General features: G+C 42.3%; 1 protein-coding gene across 3 annotated transcripts in view; it reads left to right on the forward strand.

The window, feature by feature from the left end:
• Nucleotides 1-275: 275 nt before the first annotated feature.
• Nucleotides 276-21,837, forward strand: part of unc5ca (unc-5 netrin receptor Ca) — a 283,732-nt gene continuing 262,170 nt past the window's right edge. For all 3 annotated transcript variants that reach the window (XM_050050565.1, XM_050050566.1, XM_050050567.1), the window contains exon 1: nucleotides 276-707. In XM_050050565.1, the coding sequence (XP_049906522.1) occupies nucleotides 590-707 (118 nt within the window). In that variant the 5' untranslated portion in view covers nucleotides 276-589. The remainder of the gene's footprint in view (nucleotides 708-21,837) is intronic.

Raw genomic sequence — 21,837 nt, forward strand, 5'->3', positions numbered from 1 at the left:
TGCGGAAAAGTTTCAAGACAATATGATGAGGTTATTTTTAAGCTTTAAAAATGGGATAAGGAGTGAGGGTGGGAGGGAATAAACTTCACTCTAAACCTATCAAACACAAATATCCCCTTTAGACATGTCATTAATAGGCAGGTGTTTTTTTATTTGTGTTTATGTTATTAAAGTATGAAAGAGGAGGAAGAGGAGAGCAGAGTGAGTGCGAGAGGGAGAAATAGAGAGTGTATGGTAGCCAGAGGGCGGTGGCATTTCTGTCTCTCTGCGTAAACGGAGCGAGTGGAGAAGGAGAGAGCGCACGGTGAGGAAAGCAGAGCTTAGTGGCAAGGCAGCGGTGCCGCTGACACGAGTAAAGGGACCCCGTGGCTGTTTCCACCACCTCTCTCTTCTCACAGCTTAACCTGCGCCTTCTCACACGGACTTCGACATCGGGACTAGAGGCTGTATACACCTACCGACCCTCTTTTTGGACTCGTTTGATTAATCAGCAGAGACCCTGAGGTGGAAGTGTGGGGGGGATTCTCGTTTCCCCCACCGTGGACCGAGGAGTTGTGTGTGTGTTTATGTGTTTTACGCGTTGCTTGTAATGGGGAAAAGTGGACAGAGAAGTGGAATAGGACACGGGGGTTGCAGCTTGGTGAGGATGTGCGCCACGCCGGGGATCCTGCTTCTCCTGGTGCTCGCACACAGAGGAATCGCCCAAGGTAAGGCTGGAGAGCGCGTCTTCTTCCAGATCTTTAAAATAAAGTGTGGACGCGGTGGAAGCTTTCCTGCATTGCCGAGATGCGGCTGTGTGGCTTCGGCGGTGCTTGTTACAGCAGGCAGGGAGGCACAAGTCGCTCCAGCCTGGGAGGTTTACTTTTTTATTTCCATATAAATTGAGCAGATGCTGATGAATGGATGCTTTACGGCCAGCTTCTTGAAGGTGTACACCGCGTATGTCTGCGCATTTCCCTGCGCGGTGCCAACTGGAAGGCAGAACTCGCAGCCCACGTTTCCCTACGAGAAACCAGTAATGAGCTAATTAATTTAGGAAGACTGAAAAATATACGGTTAATTAGAAAAAGACTGAGTTATATGTGATGGAATATAGGGTCTGGACTCGCGATCAGGAGCCAGATGAATATGAACGTGGCTACACAAACTCCCCAAGTCCCCGTCGGAATTGAATATTGCAGTGATTTCTCGTCAGGACTGTAAAACCGGGGGAATCAACTCTCCAGATCACAGTTAAATTAAGGTGAAAACTGTGAAGGGCAGGACTGGAGTCCACGATTAGCCGACTAATGTCTCATTGCAGTCGCCCGACAGAGGCGACGCTTCACCGCGCCGATCGGAAAATTGATCAGAAGTCACAAACACTCGCAGCCGCCAGGAGCGCAGAGGCAATTACACACATCTTACAAGATATGTGCTGCAAACATTACGCACTTTCAACACGAATGCCACAATATCACCAGCTCATCATCATTAGCTTATAAAGAGAGCTCCCCAATATCAAAAACGAGGCTGTTAAAATGATAAGGTGTTGTGTATCCCTACAGTCCTCGCGCTGTAATCCTCCGGTGAAGCATACCAGGAATATTAAAGTGATATATCTCAAGAGTGGTGTGCGGCCACACAGTGATTGTGGAGGATATGCAGGTCACAGGCTGAATGAAGCCCCGAATATGCTGCCTAACTTTATACCGTCGAGGCATTTTATTCTCATTTAAGAGCTCTGAGAGTCACTGTGTAATAGGCTGCTCCCACGAAATGCTGACAGCCAACACCTTTCTCTCTCTCCCTCACACTCTCAGTGACCTTCTCAGGCAGAAACTTGTGCCTTGTTAATGTTCATGCAAAAGCATTAATGTCCAACCCTTCTGTTGTTTTAACAAGTTGCTTAATTCACCACATTCCCCCTGCACGCTCTCAGTCACCTAAGAAGTGTGACCTTATAACAGGCACTTACGGCGGCTTTCATTCCCTATTATAGTCCATAAGTATAATATTCTAATACCCTATCAGGACCCAGTGTTGCTTTAATCTTTACACTCCATTATATAAGTAATATTCCATGTGAAAGCCTCAGAGGAGACACTAAGTTGCCCAGTCCGCACCACAATGCAGTCAGTAAATTGGTATCGACATTACTGATTGGCCTCAGGTTTTTGTGCTGAATTTGGGCAGTAATTGGACATGATGTTGCTGCCACCTTTCTCCCGTTGCCCAGGGGAACAGCGTTTCAGCAACACCCACCAATATTCATTATGACCGTTCTCTATTGGTTTACTGTTAAATCAATACATTGCAATTTAGGGACACAATTTGAGTAGGCTTTCGCCCACCTCTGATAAATTGCACCTTGCCACCAGCGTGCGACTCAATTTGACTTTGGTGGAGAAATCTGATAATTGGAAACTAAAACTGTTGATGCTTTTCAGGCAGATTAGACTCTACAAGCTTTGCACACACTCCTGAAAACTGCAGTTTTGTGGCTCATCCTGCTCCCTCTCTTATATTTCTCCTCTCCCTCTTAGTTTGGCTCGTCTGTTGTGTTCCTGTCTGTTATTTCTCTGCTCCCAACAACTTGACTCGTGTCTCTGAAGTTGGTTCTTTGTGTGCGAGGAGTCACTCCATTAGTTGTTCTATTGAATGGGGCAAAACACACAAACTGCATTGACCTAACTGTGTGTGTGTGGGGGGGGGGGTGGCAGCTTTGTGTACATAGCTGATCCTCTCTGTGCATCAGTGCTGGATTCGATTCCCCGAGTCCATTCAGGTGGACGTTTTCCTTTCGAATCACAAACTGTGTTTCAGTGTGCGTTTTGTCTTTGAATGGGAAACACAAATAGTTGTTTTAACCAAATGATTGTGCTGTTTAGCTCTGCTCATGCATCATTGAGTGTCTTATGGCCAGTTGTTGCCTCCAGTTTAATTCCGCTGTGGAATATGTGGTTTGGTATGTTTTAATAGCCGAGTTTGTTTTTGAGGTCGTGACTAATGATGTTCAGGATGGTGTATGGAAATGATGCTGGCACTGCTGTGGATTCAAACCGAATAATGATGAATGATAAGAACCTTCAAATATGTTTTTGTGAATCCATTTTTTGAGCACACATAATGGATTCAATCCAAGTCAGTCTACGTTACATCCAAGTCTCTTCTGAGCTTTTAATTATGAACCTTTAAATCATTTAATCTGGCATGTTGACATCTTTCCCTTAGCTCTGTAGAGCTATATAAACTGTGTTGCATTATATGCACACAGGCGTACCCTTACAATGAGAGGAGAGTGTTAGCTGAGATCCTCTCATGCCAGTTCGAGTGCATGTGTCCGACTTCCAACTAAGCCCCACCCTCAAGCCTCTTGGCCTATTAAAAAAGCCATTAGCTAAGCCTCCTTACATTTGATCTGGAATGAATGGGTGTCAAGATCACTCGACAAAAAGCCCCATTGTTTATTCTGATGACTAAGCTGCGGTGAAGAAGTCAGGTTCTACAAGTGAACTGCTGTATCGTGTTAGTCTGAAACACTCGGTGTGTTCCTGCTTCTCTACCCTGCAGTCCCAGTCAGTTTAGATTCCACAGTCCGTAGTCGGGGTTCTGGTTACAGACGATCATATTTCTGTGGCGTGTTTCAGCTCGGAAGAGCAAAAGTTAACACAACCATTTATTCAAGGATACTTTTTCACTTTGAATGTATATAGTCTTGAGCTGGATCGTTGATTGACAGCAACACCGTTGGAAATCAAAAAACGTGGGCGTTTGTGTGTCTGTGCGAGTGGGTGTTGGTGTGTATGTGCGAACCCGGTTGTGCCGAGGTGTATAGATGTACTGAAAGTGCTCACAGGAGGGGTGTGTGAGTGTGTGTTTATGAACTTGGCAGCTTAGGGATGTTCTCAGGGAACTCCTGCGGTGTGTGTGTGTGTGTGTGTGTGTAAGTGTGTGTGTGTGTGTGTGTGTGTGTGTGTGTGAGTGCTTCTGTGTACACATGTGCCAGAATGTCTATACGTGGGAGATTGTGTGATTTTGTACATGTGTGTGTCAACTTGGCATCGTAGCAGTGCTCCAGCAGAGCTCGCATGGTATTTCGTTGCGTGTGTGTGTGTGTGTGTGTGCACGCCTGGCATTATGATATTGCCAGAGCTCCCATGCTGTCTCCCATTATGCTCTGATCCTGTCCCATGGTGCACTGCAGCCATCCAGGGTTCAGTGCTTGTAGGGGGACAGCTGGGAATTATTGGAACTAAATAGGCCAATTTGATTGGCTGTACTAGTCCAGCCAGCGCCGTCCGATTGGGCGAGCAGGTTTAATGTGGTAAATTTGATGCTGTTTCTGTATCAGAGCGAGAGAAGGGAAGGATGAATGGATGAGGAAGGGAGAGATCTCTCTGGGTGGTTTGTACCAGCTTTGATCACTCCACTAGGACTTGACAAGCTGAGTGACTGCCACACACACACACACACACAAACACACACACACACACACACACGCACGCACGCACACAGTGAGATATTTCTGTGGTCAAACAATGCTGCATTCTGTCTGGATACTCTGCATGTGTGTATGTGAGTGTACTTACGTGTGTGTGTGTGTGTGTGTGTGTGTGTGTGTGTGTGTGTGTGCTTGGACAGGCGTTCACGGGAGTGTGTGAAAGGAAGTCTTTGACTGTGTCTGGGGTTGTTTTGTATAGAAGACCCTCCTGCTGCTAGCAGCAGCCTAGTGATGGCAGATTTCCCTCACCCTCTCTGCCTTCTTTATAAAAAATGTTTTATCGTTGCTTACTCATCCGTACATTTCATAGACTCTTACTTTAAGTGTGACCAGTTATGAGACATTTTTCCACCCACCTTTTCTCTATCTCTATCCTTTCAGTCTCTCTCCACTGTGAGCTGCTGAATGGGCTTTACTGACCTTTTTTCTCTCTCCTTGCCTGTGGCCTTGCATGTTCATCCATTCACTCCGTAGACTTTATGCTGGACTGTGACAAAGGTGGACCTCATGTGTCGACCTACAGTTGTGTGCAACTTATATGTGGTTGACATGGAGCATACAGCAGTCACAGCTCGGCCTATTCCAAGAATCAAAAGCCTGAACGTGGGTTGTTTGTGTAGCGGCAGAGAATTTCATTTGCAGTACGTTTTTCTTTGAGGAAAGCAGAGATGAAATCCGGTTTAAAAGGCGCAAGTGTGGTTTTCAAAAGGCTGTGTCGACAAAGTGCGTCACACCGTTCGCACCATTTGCTATCTCCTGCTCTCCGTAGGGGAAAACCCGGGACAGAACATAAGAATGTATCCCTGTGCGTGTGTTTGTGTGCTCATTTGTGTCTGTGAGTGTGCGTGTTTACTAGAGAGACAGGCTGAGCTGGAGAACAGAGGGAAAAGAGAAAGGAGAAGCTAAATGTTCTGAAACCGATTCCCAGCGTCTCCTGCTGTTAGGCCTAATTCCTTCTAGAGTTTCATGTAAAGATCTGGAATTATGAATTTTTCATGGCCTGTGAAACCTAAGGCCTCATTTGGGGCTCTCATTTCCAGGCTTTTTGTTTTAGTTAGTTGTGTGTGTGGGGTGGGTGTTCTGAGAGAATGTCGTTTGTTCCCAATCAATGGCCTACTATATGGTTCCCACTGGTACCATGCAGTCCTGCGCTGCAAAAAATATAAGCCTATTTTAGTGTTTTTAATCACAGATTTAGATGTACACTATCTTCATTAGCTCTAAAGTTGTATTATTATACCCGTTGAGAGATAAAAAACACTCAGGGGCACAATGAATGAGCTGTTAGATCATAATCATCAGAAGGAATTTACATTTTTTTAGAATAGCTTGAAGTTATTTTTAGGGTAGGGTACTGACACCCATTGGCACTGGTTCCTGTATGGCTGGTGCCTGCTGGACTAAATCATAATGCTGATTTTAGTGCCTCATTTCAGTGCCAGGTTGTGTGAGCTTAAGGGGTGTGCTGGTGACAATGACAGTGCGGCTGCAGCAACCAGAGCAGAGAGTATGAAGTTAAACGTGGCAGTGCAGTTTGTGAACAGTTGAGGCTTTTTGTCCATGAATAAATGCTGTAACACGTCAAGACCCGAGCCAAGTTCTTGTGTCTTTCTTACCACCAGCTGATTAAAGTGAATGTGGGTTAGCCCCGAAGTTAGCGAGCTCAGTTAGCTTCCCATTGGAACCTGACCAGGCTTGATCGAGGTGGATTTTTAAGGTGGACCAGCAACTCTCATTGAGTATGTTTACATGCACACTAATATTTGCCTAATATTCCGAATATGAGAATATTAGGAATTTTATATGGGTCATGTTACGATGTGTGGGATTTGCCGGTATTTGGGTTTTATGAGCATTCTTTCGGCATGTATACAGCGCATTTGGAATATGCGTCTAAACTGTTTGGTTTTTTTTTGTTTGTTTTTTTTACAGCAGTTTGCGACACACAGCCTCTTGTCTGTTTACAGTCGGCTCTGTGCGTTGTCATACAGTAGATACGTTGTGCACAACTCGGCACCAGTTTGCAAGGCTGAGTTATGATTCGTGGCCCATATTTCTGGTCGTAAGGAGAAACGCCAACCTTTTCATAAGGTGGATGAAGGCGTTTAAGAGGAGGGCTGTTATCCCATGTTGGACCAAGTCTGCCACCTGTAGGAGACTTTAAAAATTCCTGTAATTGTGATAGGGTTGGGTGATATGTCCTGAAAATTATATCACAATGTTTTTAGGCTATATCTCAATACACAATATATTTCTCAATATTTTTAAATGTCTTCAAAGCATGGTATGAAAACATAACAACATTTCTGACCAAACACCCTCGACGAAGTTGTAGGATTGGCTGGGTTTTTTTTTTTGTGTTTTTTTTTTTAAAATATTGACACAATTGACACAGATTTTTGCTCAATAATCATCAATACTGTGGATACATCTACTAAGTGGGTTAAGGTAAGCGTTAAAAAATATATAGAAAGTCTGGTAAGTTGATAAATTTACATCACTTTGCTGTAATGCAGCCTTTAAAATGAGGGAAAAAACACTGGTTTGTATGCCATATCACGATACAACGATATCCAAAATATAGTCTCATATCTCAGTAACGATATAATATCCTCATATTGCCCAGCCCTAAGTTGTGATGCAAACAGGCAAAATGACAAGTGGCGTCAGATGTTCCTCTTTGCTGTCTTTTGACATGATGAAGGACATGTGACATGTTATTCAGAGTATGCACGGCTGCATGTAAACAGGTATATTAGCACAATATTCATTTTCATCAGACATATATACAAGTTAGTAGGAATATTGTCTTTTTTGGCATAAACCGGACTATTTTGTGCATGCACACGTAGCCAGAGTATTGATAATCTCACCCACTCCTAAACCGATAATGGAGAAACGTCTGGTTGCCGAGACTCTCCTGAGTTAGGGGGACAATTATTGATCCCAACTGAAAATTGATTGTGTAGTAATTAGTACTGTAACTTATCTGGTGTGAAATTATTGTTGTTAAGTTAGGTTTTACTTATTAGGCTAATTTGTTAAAAGTGTTTTATATTTATCTATATTGATACATTGAAGTATACTTTAAAGCTGGGGTGTCACACGCATTTTAGTTCATGGGTCACATACATACACCAACCTGATCTCAAGTGGGCTGGACCAATAAAACCATTGCATAATAATGTATGAATAACAACAGCTCCATTTTTCCCTGTCTTTTCATGTGAAGAAGAACAAGCACATGCGATAAATAACCCTTAGGCGGCCAGTTCTGGCCCACCGGCCGTATGTTTGACACCCCTGCTTTAAACTGTTAAGAGTCAGACCAAATATGTTGTTAGATTTCCAGTTAAATTTGCCTTTGCAATTAAAAAAAAGCCGTTCTTTAATATCATTGACTGTTTGAGATACATGTTTTTTGGAACTATCGTCTTAGGCATCGGTGCCACTGTTTTAACACTGGTACCGTAATAAATCCAATCATTCCCCAACCCTCGTTATTTTTTTGAGTAGTCATTATCACTGAAAAATCCACTAAAATCATTTTGGTAAAGCCAAATCTGAGAGGCTGCCATTTTTTGCAGGAGAAAATGGGCGTCTTTGATTCCCATAATAAACAGTTGGGCTCAGTGAACCGACGCCACCGAGTGCCAGGCCACAGATTTCTGTTCTGTTGTCCATCGTCTCAGTTCCTCTTTCCCGTCATTTGTCCCCATTTCTCTCCCTCTCTCTGTCCTGCTTTCTCTCCTTCCCATCTGCTACCTCTGACATTGTGTTTGTTGCTCTCACTTTTAGCTCCCTTTTATTATTCTCCTCTTCTGCTACTGTCTCTCACCACTCTGTCCCTTTTCTCTAGTTAGATTTACACTGTTTAATTAGAGTGTGGCCCAAACAGTGGACATATTGTTGTGCATCTGAACGGGGCCCGCAACCAGCGGGACATTATGTGTTTGTGTGTATATGTGTGTGTGCACGTGTTTGGTCACAGAAACATGGTGGAAACTCATCAGTCAGCCGGGGGGAGGGAGGGGGGGCTTTGCCGACACACACACACACACACACACACACACACATACACAGGTCCAATACAGATAGATGGAAAGAAAAAGGGAAGGAGAGAAGGAAGGAGACAGGTAGAGAAATGGAGCTCCACACCATGCCAGCTGCTCTCCATTGAAATCTCACCCTGTGTCTTTTTTTTAAGGCCTTGCCTCTATCCACAGCCGGCAGCTTAGGCTTTTCATGGTCTATATATTCTTTTTATTTGATACCGTAAAACCTCCAGTAAATAGCCTGGGCTGGTTTACTTGCTTCAAAACACAATGTGCAGCACACTGCGCTTACTGAAGACAAGCGATTACCGGAGACACTTTTTTTCCCTTTCTGTGTGTGAAGAAACCAACTTCTGCTTCTTCAGCTTAATCCCCCTGCCCCTTCCCGTGTCTGTCTCTGACACTTTGTTTGGACTCATGCCAAAGTACCAATCTGCTGCGTCTCCAGATTTTTTGCTCATGGCACTCGTATTAAAGACAGGCTGCAGATTTGGGGATGTATGTATGTATCGTTTTTAAAAGTATCATCACAGATTTCTGCAGTGCTAAACCTTTATGAGCCGCAGCGCTGCGCAGGTGACTTCCTTAAACGCACACAAATGCAAAGATGACACATTCTCAGTGCGCGTGCGTCCGTTTGAAAGAACAATTCCTCCGAGTGCAGACACACGACCAGCAGATGGGTGCTGGGTGCTTTGGCTGAGTGGTGTGTTTGTGTGTCGGAGCAAGAGAGTCTTATTTGTGTCACCATGAATATGTAATTAAGCTGCCATTGAGAAAAGACGACGTGCCGCAACAGGGGGTCCATGAGGCTGGGACCCCGGGTCCTTTTTGTTTCCACTGAAAGCTTGTTATAAGCATTGTCCTGTATTGAGAGAGTGAAAGATGAGGAGAGAAAAGAAAGGAGGGACAAGGTTAAGAGCAGGAGCACGAGGGAAACTGAGAAATGGAGAGAGTGAAAGAGAATGAAGTGAGAGAAGGAAAAAAAACTAAAAGGGAAGGTGCTTTTTTTTCCCTTTTTGGTGGAGAATTTGACATTCACGCTCCTTTTTGATAGGGAACAAAGCTGCACTGTAAAAGCCCATTCAACTCCTGGTTGAGTGTGGAGAGAGGAGGAAGAGGAGGAGGAAGGGGAGAGCAAGTGGGCTGAGCAGCGTTGGGAAGCCGCCTGAAGGATTAGTCTTTCTCTTCTTCGTATCTTTCGCCACTACATTCTCTATTCCTTTGTAACTCTTTCTTCCTCTCGCGCTCTCCTTTCCACATCCCCCCTTTTTAGCCGCTCCCCTCCCTCCCTCACCCCCCAACAGTAACTCTTTTCTTTTCCCCCGTTCCCTCTCTCTGTGCCAAAACTGTCTGGTAATCTAGTGGTCCATCTGAAGGAATATGCAAAAACCTGAAACCATAATTACTATAATCACCACTGTAACTTTTTACCTCCTAGGCTTACGTCTGCACTTTGCACACGTGCGTGCGCACACATGCACACACAAACACACAAGACTTAGGCCTGTTTTGAAAGAGTACATTGTAATTCTGTAGGATGCCATGAAAAAGGGGATTTAGCGTGTGCTGTAAAAAGGTTTTTGGTTGCCTGTTCTCCTGCTGTAGACATGATGTAATTTACTGTACTGTACCCGTGTAGGCTTAGGAAAAACAAGGAAACGCGCACACGCACACACACACGCACAGAGGCAGGCAAGAATGCACAAAATCGACAGAAACGCCTTCATGTTCAGTTGAGTTTATTGTGTATGATCTGTACAAAGGCGAACACACGCACACATACACACACACACTGTGCACTATAGACTTACATATGGTACAACAAGTCCATTCACTTATTTTGGCTCCATAGCGGCTGTAATAAGGAACCCGGTATATTTTACTCCACGGGTGACAAGATTACGTGTAAGCAGTTTGCTTTGATTCATTTGAGCACAGCATTTTAAGTGGCTAATGAATATGGGCAGTACTTTGCTGAGAAGGCGCGTTTGTGTGTCCGTTGTGTGTCTGTGTGTGCGCGCGTGGATGAAATATCACATTGTTATTTTCCAGAATTATCCATGCACACAGCGCTTTTTTCTCTCCCCCTCCTCCCCCAGAGGAGCACAGGTAGGAAGCCACTGTAGGTGGAGAAAGGAGAGAGAATAATGACTCTCCGCTGTAAGAATCTTGCCTCCTGAAATCTTTTGTTCTGCGGGAAAAAAAAGTGATCGTGTAGGGGTGAAAGAGGCAGGGAATCAGGAGAGCCAGGCAGAGGCAGTGCTCAGTGAGTGGGAGGGAGAAAGATATGGTGGCTTGGATTTAGGGGCATCAAGAGCAGGAGCAAGATAGGGAAAGACTGCAGGGTTAGTAATTAATCATGTGGAGGGAAGAGATTTTGATGGAACACAATAATGAAAAAGGGATGAGTGAATAATTCCTCTCCACATTCGGCTTTGGTGTTTAGACCTTATGATCGGAATAATAATCACATTAAGGGTTTCATTTGGGCCTCTCAGAGGTTGTGGGTGAAAATACTAACGACAAAAGACAACAATGTCAACACTGAAAATCACAGAGGAACAAAACTGAGCTGTTTTTGAAATCCAGATAGATAAAGTAGCTGTGAGGTGAGTTGGTGGTTTGCGGCACTGATCTCTGGTATTCATTTCTTGTATATCTGCGAATGAGAGACATTCAGATGCCCCTTTTTTTCCCCAGTCCTATACAAAGGGACAATCTAGCTGCCTGTCACAGTGCCCAAGGCTAAGTGCTATAACTGAACTGTTAACACTGTGAAGCCTAGATTTACTTTGCTCCATGAGCAGAGCTTCTTCTGGACTAAAAGCTACAGTTGGCAACTTTTTGAAAATAACTGTCATATTTGCTAAAATGTAACTTTATTCTGAGAGAAGTACATGAGACAGATAATCTGCGATAATCTGTCCTTACTCCTCTTTCTACTGCTTTTAATGGCATTCTCTAGCATGACGCACCAAAAAAACAAACAATCAGAGCAGAGAAGTCTCTAACACAGCTCTAATTCATGTTAATCACTACCTGAACTGCAGTCAAATGTCAAACTAGGCAGCGCTGACCAAATATGAATCAAGATTCTCTTACTGCATTGCCTATTTCTCACCACAAATGTTTTCAAGAACATATTTTACTGTTCTGTTTAGCTGTAAAATGAGGCTGACTTTCTCATTTTACAGCTAAACAGTACACTAAAATATGTTTCTGAAAACGTTTGAGGTTATGTGAATACAGCGACAGTTTCAGCAAATATTAAGAAAATTATTTTTAATAAAAGCTCCAAACTACAGCTTTAAAAACAAGAGTTAGCTGCTTGATGTTGAAACAGTTTCCCTGGTTCTGTGTTACACGGAGCGAAGGCTATTTTTTTATCATTATATTTTTGCTTGATAAAAAAGGTCTGTTCAGTCTGCTCAGTCTGTTGCCTGTGGGTTTGGCTGCCTTTGTCTCTGCAAGTTTCTCTATGAAAAGAGAGTACATCACTTGTTGCCCATGTCAGACTGCACAGAACACATTGTTTTCCCACAGGTTCAACCTCTACATTATGACGATGTGCACTTCATACCTTGTTTTTTATTGCATGCTTTTGAATGTCTGTTTGGTGTGCAGAGCTTGTTATGCAGGGTTTTCTATAGGGAAATCACTTTAATATGGAGTGAAATATGAAAGGTGCAATATGAATATAAACATGACAGGTCACTCTGGTATTGGTTTCATATTGAAGAAAGATGCACACAGACTTTGTGCACTTCACTTTTGAGGAACAACCCTTTTTTAGAAACTTGAAAATATATAAAAACTGTCCATCTGTTGGCATAATTGATGAAAACATGCAATGTATAAATGGCAGTGGCAAATAAGATGATTAATATGTATTTTATATTTGACAGAGTTAGATTAAAATCAGTTTAGATTAATATCAGATTAAAATGTGTGTTTTATTTCTGCTTGTGTCAAATTTCTGTTTGTTGATTTATCAATTCAGACACTAAAAGCTTTTTATTCAGTGGCTTAAAACATCCAGAGAGTCAACTGCTTGCCACCAACTTTAATAAGCACTGAGTCAGCTGCTGCTGCAGATAATCAGATATTACTTTTTAGGAAAGACTGTTTCCAAAGAGGCTTAAGTTAAATGGGGTGATGATGAGGTCAATGGATTAAGGCTTTAAAGTTGTTTTGAATGATTGAGAGATTTAAGATCTTCTCTCCAACAGCGTCTCACCAGCCTCAGAGTGAAAGTCAGGTTTTATTACGGCTGCTCGACATTGTGACTCAGCAGTGCAGCTATAAAAGTGCAGACCTACTGACTTGTTTTGTGGAGTTCTTTGTAACATGTTTCAGATATGCTTTGTTTTCATTGATTCTCTCCCACACAGACTTTGTGTGTGTGTGTTTGTGTTCAAGTACACATGACTTGTGTGTGCACATGTATGTGTGCTAACTTGCTCCTGGCCCTCCGGCTCTCCGGGCTGTGTTGTCTTACAACATTTATTGATGTTTATTGAAAATAAACCTTTGAATCGAGCCTAAAAAATCTCTCTCTTTCACTCTCTTTCTTTCTCACACTGCTTGTGGTACTTTGTATTTCCATCCCCAAGGATTTCTGTAAGGCTTTAGGCTCATAGCAGGTACAGTAGTAGGCTTGGGTTTCACTGCTTGTTGTTTTTTTATGCACTTAAAGTTAATTGTGGCTCATGTTGCACTTTCTTGCAGGAGGTTAGTTTAATTCAATAATGTTTTTGATACGACAGCCCTTTACTATGAAGTAACACTTTGGTGCTTATATTTGGGCAGCCGTTTCTGCTTAAAGGACAGGAAGCTGACAAGATGAAGGTATGCCATAATGACACTAGCATGCTCCTCACTATTAAACAATTTTATTAGAACATTTTCCTTTGAAATGGCTGTTTAAACTCAGCGTATTCTCATATAATAGTTGATATAATATCTAACAAATAAGTGCCCCAAGAATTAGTGCCCCCACTGGATAGGTTGGTTTAGGAAAAGAATTATAGTTGGACTTCTATTTCATGTAAAGTTATGTACTTAATGCAAGGTTAGGCAGGTTAGGCTCAGGAAAATAACATTGCGCAGGTTAATTTAAGCCCTGTTTCCACCAAGCAGTATGGTTCAGTACACTTCTTTTCCATTTCCACTGTGAAAAGTTGTGGATGGTACCAATGGAACCGTTCTGTACCGTCCCCATGTTTGGTCCCCCCTCTATTGGGGTACCTAGCACACAGATCTGGTACTAAAAGGTGGAGCTGTGAACACTGCAGTCCATTGATTGGTCAATAGCAGTTGGTCACTCTGCTCAGGACTGAGCTGTGGCTGGTTTTGAGGCTCATGTAACCTCTGTTCATACTGTGGAGAGTTTTATTAGTAAACTGTAACTATAAAATGAAAGGATGTTTTGCTGCCTCTTGCAGCAGCTGGAGTCGTAGAAAAAAATAACCTAATTCACTGGGCCGTCTGCCGGCAATTTTTAAGGTGGAATGTTAACTTGTAATGTTACTCAATGCATGAGTTGACAACATGAATCCATCAGCACACCTTAAATTTCACTGTGACGACTTTGACCATTACTTTAGTTTTTATATGACGTACACTTTCAGTAATGAGTGGATCTTCAAGCGTTTATATATATTGGGTTATGTGAACTGCATATATCCCAGTCCTCATTCGGGTAAAAAAAAAAAAAAGCATTGTGGAGCCTTGTGCCTGTAGGCTCCGACAACACTAAACCCCTGAGAAGGACCAAATGCACAAACCTGCTATTTTTGAATATCCCATGGAGAGCAGTGAGTAACAACAACCCCGCCCACATTTAAGAGTACTGTTTGCGGTGGAAACACTAGGGTATAGGTACCATGTCTGAGGGTTACTTTTGGTTCCAAAGGTACCATACTGGAAGTGTTTGGTGGAAACGGGGCTTTAGTCAAAGAATCATGGTTACATGTTGTCACATGACGTACTTAACGTAAGTTCTGTAGCTTAGGTTGAGGAAAAGAAACATTGTAGGGAGTTGTTACGTTACAGTACATACTTGAAATAAGACAGTGTACTACTTAACATTACCTGATGAAGTACCCCGAATATAACTCAAAGTTTACTCTGTTGCGCACTGTGTGTGTTTGTTTGACCCATCAATCACTCCTTTATACTACGTCTTTGTTTAATCTTATCAGCGTATTGGTCACATGATTGCAGCCTTGACGATTACATGGATTATATACAAATTCTGGGCCATTACATTTCGTGGGTATACATGCGAATGATGAATGAGAATAACTTGTTAAACTACAATTCTCCATTGCAAGTCTGTCAAGTCAAGCAGCATTTAAGGCTCATTTAGTGTCTCATGGACACGGTCAGGGATTTAAACTGCCCGCCCTCCAAACTTACATCTATCATTACACATCCTTAAAAAGAATCAGTGCTTGTTTAAATCAAAGATGGACCATATCTGACACATTGTTCATGAAATAAGGTGTCAGATCATTATCTGTGTTTTGGGAAGATAGAGACTGGCGCTCCCTGCTGTGATCTGACAGCTGATGAAATCTAGATGTAATTTTACATGGAAGTCACACGAGCGCACACACACAGACAGACAGACAGACAGACACACACACACACACACACACACACACACACACACACACACACACGCTTGATCTAAGAAAAGTTTCATAATAGCACAGCATGAAACAGTGAAACAAAGGAAGAGCTAAATTGGACCCTCGATATGTAAGAAACAGACACTGCCCTCCTTCAGATGATGTTTGTGTGTTTACAATTCTTCATTTTTCAGTAAGGACCAAAACAAGGAAAATACAAGAGTAAAGAAATGCAACAACTGGAACGCTGTCTTGGTCTAAGCCAGTCTTTTCCCAAAGAATTTACAGTTCTACTTTGATGTTGTAAACAACTTAGTCAGTAATGAGGAACACTGTTTTATTCTGTCTGCAGCAGCACTGCTTTTAATCAGGAGGGTCTGGGCATATTGTTGTTCCAGCGTCATTTAGCTGTAATGAATGCGTTTTATTTAATCTTATTTTGGGCCTGTTACAACTTAAGATAGGTCTTCTCTTGCCCTTGTTAAACCAACTTGTATATATTTAGAAGAAAATGACAAGTATGCAAAGCCTTTTATTAAACAAATGAGTGTTGGTTTGGCTGATGCAGTCCTGTAGTCACTTCACATAATGGAAGGAATAAACTCACCCTCATTGTGCTCATCTCGGGGATGAGTCCGCCAACAATTGGGAGACTGACCATCAGGTGACCTAGTGTTGACAGAACAACTTAGAGCTAAATGCTGTAAAAACAATGGAAACGGCTGTGGATTTCCAAGCACCCTGTGTGCGTCCCCAGTTGACACTATAGAGTGATTCTACTTCCTGGGCTCCATCATAACCCAGGACCTCAAGTAGGAGCTGAATACCAGCTGAATACCAAGATGTACTTCCTGCATCTGCTGAAGAAATTTAACCTGCCAAAGCCAACAATGGTGCACTCCCCACCTCCTCCATCACAATCTAGTACGCTGCTGCCACTGCTAAGGACAAGGTACGACTACAGCATATCATTTAATTCACTGTGAAGGCAACTGGCTGCAATTGGCATCCTTCCTGTACCTGTACATTGAGTCCAGTCTTACTCCGAACGGAGCCTGGTGGCTTCTTGGGGAAACGTGGCGGAACAAGGACAAAAGTTAAGGCGGCGAAAGTCCGATTGGGGTGGGCAGGAAGGGTGGTGGATGGGTTCAAGTGATGGTTGCGTCCCGCAAGATTCTAAAGCCAAACCCTGTTTCTTTTTCTTAAACCTAACCACGTGTTTTTGTTGCCTAAAACCAACCACTAGTTTTCGTTGCCTAAACTCAACCATGTGTGTTTGTTGTTGAAGGGACAAAAAAGTTAATTCCCAGTGTTGTACTGATGTAGTGCGTTTATTTTGAAAGAAGACAATGCACGTAACAGGCGGAACTTGACATGGCATCCCAGACCGTCAACAACCATGAGAATGTGTTGGTACACCTCATGGACCCTGAAGCGGGCAGAAACAATTGTACTTGACCCCTTCCACCCAGGACAAAGTCTTGAAATGGATTCCAACCGCCCCCCTCCCCCAGCTCATCTCTTGGACCATTATATCTGTACATCAAACACATTCTTTCTATATTTAATACTGTGAAATTATGCACTGTACTTGGAAAATATTCTACACATTTCTACACATAACTATCCCTTCTAAAAAGTGCATTTCTATTCAGATATACTGGACATATTTTTATAGTATATCTTCATATTTTTGTAGTCATTTTCCTCTACTTTATATTCAGGTATCTTGATTTTTATTAAATGAATTTCTCTAATTATATTTAAGTTATGCAACAGTACTCCAAAGCAAATTCTTGTATGTAAAAACACCACAAGGTAATAAACAGGATTCTGATTTTAAATGCCCAGTGCGAATGATTAAGTTGAAATTAAAAGTACTGCAGTCAAGAAGCAGTCAAGTGAGCACTTTTTAAATAATACAGGATTTACTTAATTCCATTGCTGTGTTGGTTTCATAAAGAAAACCTCTTCTACCACTTATAAGTCTTTACTTCTCAGACTGAAAAATGGTCTGTTTTGTATTTGGACAATTTCGGCTTGAGGAATTCTTGTTTGTGAGTGCAAGCTCTTACTGTGGCTTTTGAGTCTCTGTGCAATTTCTGGGTCACACACACACAAACACACACATAGACACTTGGTTTCAGTCTCAGCTCACAACAAAGGCACAGCTTAGTTGTCTTTAAACAGTAATAATAGAAAATATTTCTTCCTGATTGCCCCAGCAGTGAAGAAAGTTCATTTTATTCAACCAGCAGAGGCCATGATTTAATGAAGTACATCAAAAGATCACAATAAACCACCGGCGTTTCATATCTGAGGCTGTAATCCAGCACATTTCACAGAGTTCTGGACTCAACTGTTCACCTCAGACAGATATTCTTGCTGTTTTAGTTTTTCCTTTTTATTTTTTTTTTCATCTGTTGCCATCATCATCATTTCCCTGAGGCACAGCTGGTGTAGTGGTGCAGTAACGGTTTTCACACAAACTGGCTCACTGTCTAATGACATGTGGCTCAAGCGGCCCGCCAATACTGGGAAAACACACTTGTACACACACACCCACACACCCACACACACACACACACACACACACACACACACACACACACACACAGTATACTAAGGGACAAGTGTCTCTGCCCTGTTGAACACTGGCATACAAGGGGGTTTCCAGACAGGGCAGCCAACACAGACACTCACACACACACACACACACACACACACACAATGGCACAGAATGATTAGTTTGGCAGTTAAAGTAGAAGTGTGGATAGACACTGTGTCTCCATATGCAGTAGCTGTTGTGATCTTGGCAGGTTTGGTATATCCTGTCACTCTCTTGGACCATGTCTGATATTTTGGCAGTTGGGAGTTTCAGGAGAGCGGGAAAAACCACCTGTACTGTTGTAGCGATCCATTATCTTCAAAGATTAATGCCGAATTGTGTTTGTACCAAATTTGCTCAAAGTTTTCTTGTTAAATTTTTAGGTATCAGGATTATCTGGAGATGGGATAAATATCAATTTAATACTGATATTGTGATACTAAACTAGATATCAGTTGGCATTTTCGTAATCATCATACACTGTGGTGATCTGACTTAAATGTTATCTTTTCCTGAACTTAAAGACATTATATGATCTGAAAGGGGTTACTGCAGTTATTTCTAGTATTGCACTTGTATAAAGTCAGTGGACTCACAAGAGACTGCCTGGTCAAGATTGTAGCAGCAGTGGCAGCAATATTCTGACTGTGGGTCTCTAGTATGGGTCAAGCAAGTGGATTGTGTCTTTCATCAGACTAGATAACCTTGATGACATCGTCTGCCTCATTATTTCAAGCTTTGGAAAGCTCTTTTGCGATAAGTCAACAAATCATATATAGCAAAACTCAGGAAACTCCAAGGCACTCTCTTTGGAAAAATTAAAAAGCCTTTATTGTTATGGCTTGGTCATCTTAAACCTTTAAAAACTCCCACGCGTTTCAGCGTACAATCATCAGGGAGACAAAGGCTTGTATGCCGAAACGTGTTTCCAAAGAGAGTGCCTTGGAGTTTCCTGAGTTTTGCTATATATGATTGTCCCATCCAAAGAGCACTATATATGATTGTCCCATCCAAAGAGCACCTCAAGCAAACAATTTGAGTCCTGGAAGCGCTCCTTTACAGACATTAAGTCAACAAATCTGTTGAAAATTGTGTAAAGCATTGAAACACATTAAACATGGCTTAATAGAGACAATTTCAAACACAAGTACACAAATCAGCTTCACTCTAACTTGCAGCATTCACAGACAAAACACTTGTCTTTATCTGGACACATTTTCCCCACAAATATAACATGCTAATGTTATTAGCACAAGCCTATGGCATTTTAAATTGTATAAATTAGCCTAACAGCTAGCAGACTTTTCCTCTACTCAAATGAAGCCGGAACAACAACGACATTTCCCAAAATTCGGCTCTATTACAACTGACAAGACAACTGTCTCATACTAAAAACGTTTTCCAAACAAATAAAACACGCTAATATTATTAGCACAAGCCTATGGCACTGGCATTTTCCTTTGCTCATATGAAGCCAGGATAAATCCTGAAGTATAAATCCCCAATGGATAAATCACACACAAGACTTAAAATGCTATTTTGTGGAGGCTTTATTGTAGTAAGTAATTGTTTCTTGTCTGTGAAATTAAAGTAAATAAAAGCTTCGTTTCCACTGAGGGGAAATGGTTTCAGCTTACAAAAATCTACAAGAGGTCTGCATCGAGTTACATTTCCTGGGAGGTGCACGTCAGGCTACAGCAAAGGGTACAGCGTAGGCTCTACATTGACCCAGAGCCTACGGCGTAGGTACAGTGTTGATTCGACACAGAAGTATAAATCCCGCATTAGAATGAGCCATTTATTTCCATGCTTACATTAGCTGGTAAAAAGGGCCGACAGTGTTGCCTCAGCTTGTGCATCCTTTGTAAAATTATCTCCATCCTTTTCAGTGCTTCATAACCAGTCTCGCCTTTACACCGGCATCAGGCCTGGACATCTACCTCAAATAAATTGGTTGCAACTGTAGCAGCTGCACACAATTTCAACATTGTTGGCTACTTGTTGAAATGTGTTTCATGGTATGTCCTGTGTGGCAAGTAGTCATCTGTAAGCTATATATTGAGCGTTTTGTGCCAATGACATCATGTGTATGGGGTTACTTTTCTGAGTAGATGAATGAGTGAGAGACTTATGTCATAATGTCACAGCAGGGTTATTTCACCACATCAAAAGAACATGAAATAAGTGTCTGTGAGCCTCCCTCCGTTTGCTCCTGACTCTTTGTTCGTCTCTGTTTTTCTTTTACACTGTCTTGTGTCCGTCTCCTCCTCACTCCCTCTCATCTTTCTCCACTTTGGTCCGAGTCTCGTTTCTTTTCTCCTTTCTTCCTTTCTTCCTTCCTTCCTGGGGGAAAGGGAGATTTAAAGTTTAAACAAAAGGCACAAGGAGGAAAACTTTGCAGAAACATTTGAAGTGTTTTTCCCCCTACTCTGATCTGAGAAATGTCATCCACACCCAAGGAACACTTTCAAAAGAAGCAGAAAGTAGCTGACTAAAGCCAGACAATGCCCACGGCTCCCTCTAGCTCCTCCAAATCCTTGTATTGTTGCTGTGGTTATTTGTGTTGCTTCTTCCTCTGGGCCCCTCTAGGGTTTTTGTTTATCTCCGCTCAGTGCTGAGGTCTTGTCAGAAAATGAGGGCAGGGCTCCTGTTTTGGCCCCAGGTCAACTTGCAACTCACAAAAGTTTATTTTTAGTTTGAAAATGAACTGAAACTCATAGCTAATGACAAACTTGTCAGTGAGTTCTGAGCTCAGATTTTGTTTCTCCTTTTTTTTCTGATTTTCTGGAAGTATCTGCTGTGTTCATTCAGTAGTGGGGAGCTGCAGGAGGAAGTACATTGCCAACCATGAAACAGAAACAGTACCTGCTGAACAGGCAGCAAGTCACTCAAGCAAGACTTTCATCCTCAGATCACATACAGAGCCTGTTGTAGACAGTTATATATGTGATCCTTGCTTGGCACCGGCTTTTGATATATTAACCATGACATAATGAAACTACTCCACACAGTCTTACCTTTTATGGAGTTGATCATGAATACAAATTCACCTATTAAAATGTATTCTCTATAAATGAGGAAAAACGAGTGATTTGGAGCACAGCATTAAGTTTAAGTGTCAGAGAGCAAATGTGTCACTCCTCATTTAATCTCCAGCTGACAGGCACCTATGTTGCAGGATTGAAGGGAAAAGAGCTGCTCTCACCTTCCCAGAATAGTTTCCTCCACACCATGCGGCTGTGGAGTTTAGGTTTAAGTCCTTTAAGCTTTTAGTTCCATCACTTTTGGTCTTTAGAGCAGCGGAGGGGAGGTGTGTCCGATGAATTATTTACAGAGCACAGAGTTAAGATAACAAAATGCTCTGAGTTTCAGACAGACTGGTGCCATCGGGGTTATACAGAGTTTGGAGTGACCTGTGTGTTGGAGATCTTAGGTGAGAGAAATGTCAAAATCCTGGTGTAATGAATTATATCCGAAAGGTTTTGTCCATTCAAATTAGAAAAATGATATTTTCTCAAGTGGTGCCGAGCTATGCAGATCATTTTTCTACTCTGATTTTTTTAAGTATGTGTCTCTGATTTCTGCTTTCAATTCACTACAGTTGTGGAGAGCAGCACCATGGCCATATGTTACATTAGGGAGGACCAATTTCAATCTACACCGTCTGCGACTCAACCCTTGATGGGGGTCTGGGAGCCTTCAGAACTGCCTTAATTCTTGGTGGCATAGATTCAACAAGGTGCTGGAAGCATTCCTCCCAGATTTTGGTCCATATTGACATGATAGCATCACACAGTTGCTGCAGATTTGTTGGCTGCACATCCATGATGTGAATCTCCCGTTCCACCACACCCCAAAGGCGCTCTATTGGATTGAGATCTGGTGACTGTGGAGGCCATTGGAGTACAGTGAACTCATTGTCACGTTCAAGAAACCAGTTTGAGATGATTTGAGCTTTGTGACATGGTGCGTCATCCTGCTGGAAGTAGCCATCAGAAGATGGGTACACTGTGGTCATAAAGGGATGGACACGGTCAGCAACAATACTCAGGT

The sequence above is a fragment of the Epinephelus moara genome, chromosome 8 (genome assembly GCF_006386435.1).
Source record: "Epinephelus moara isolate mb chromosome 8, YSFRI_EMoa_1.0, whole genome shotgun sequence".
NCBI classification, from domain to species: Eukaryota; Metazoa; Chordata; class Actinopteri; order Perciformes; family Serranidae; genus Epinephelus; species Epinephelus moara.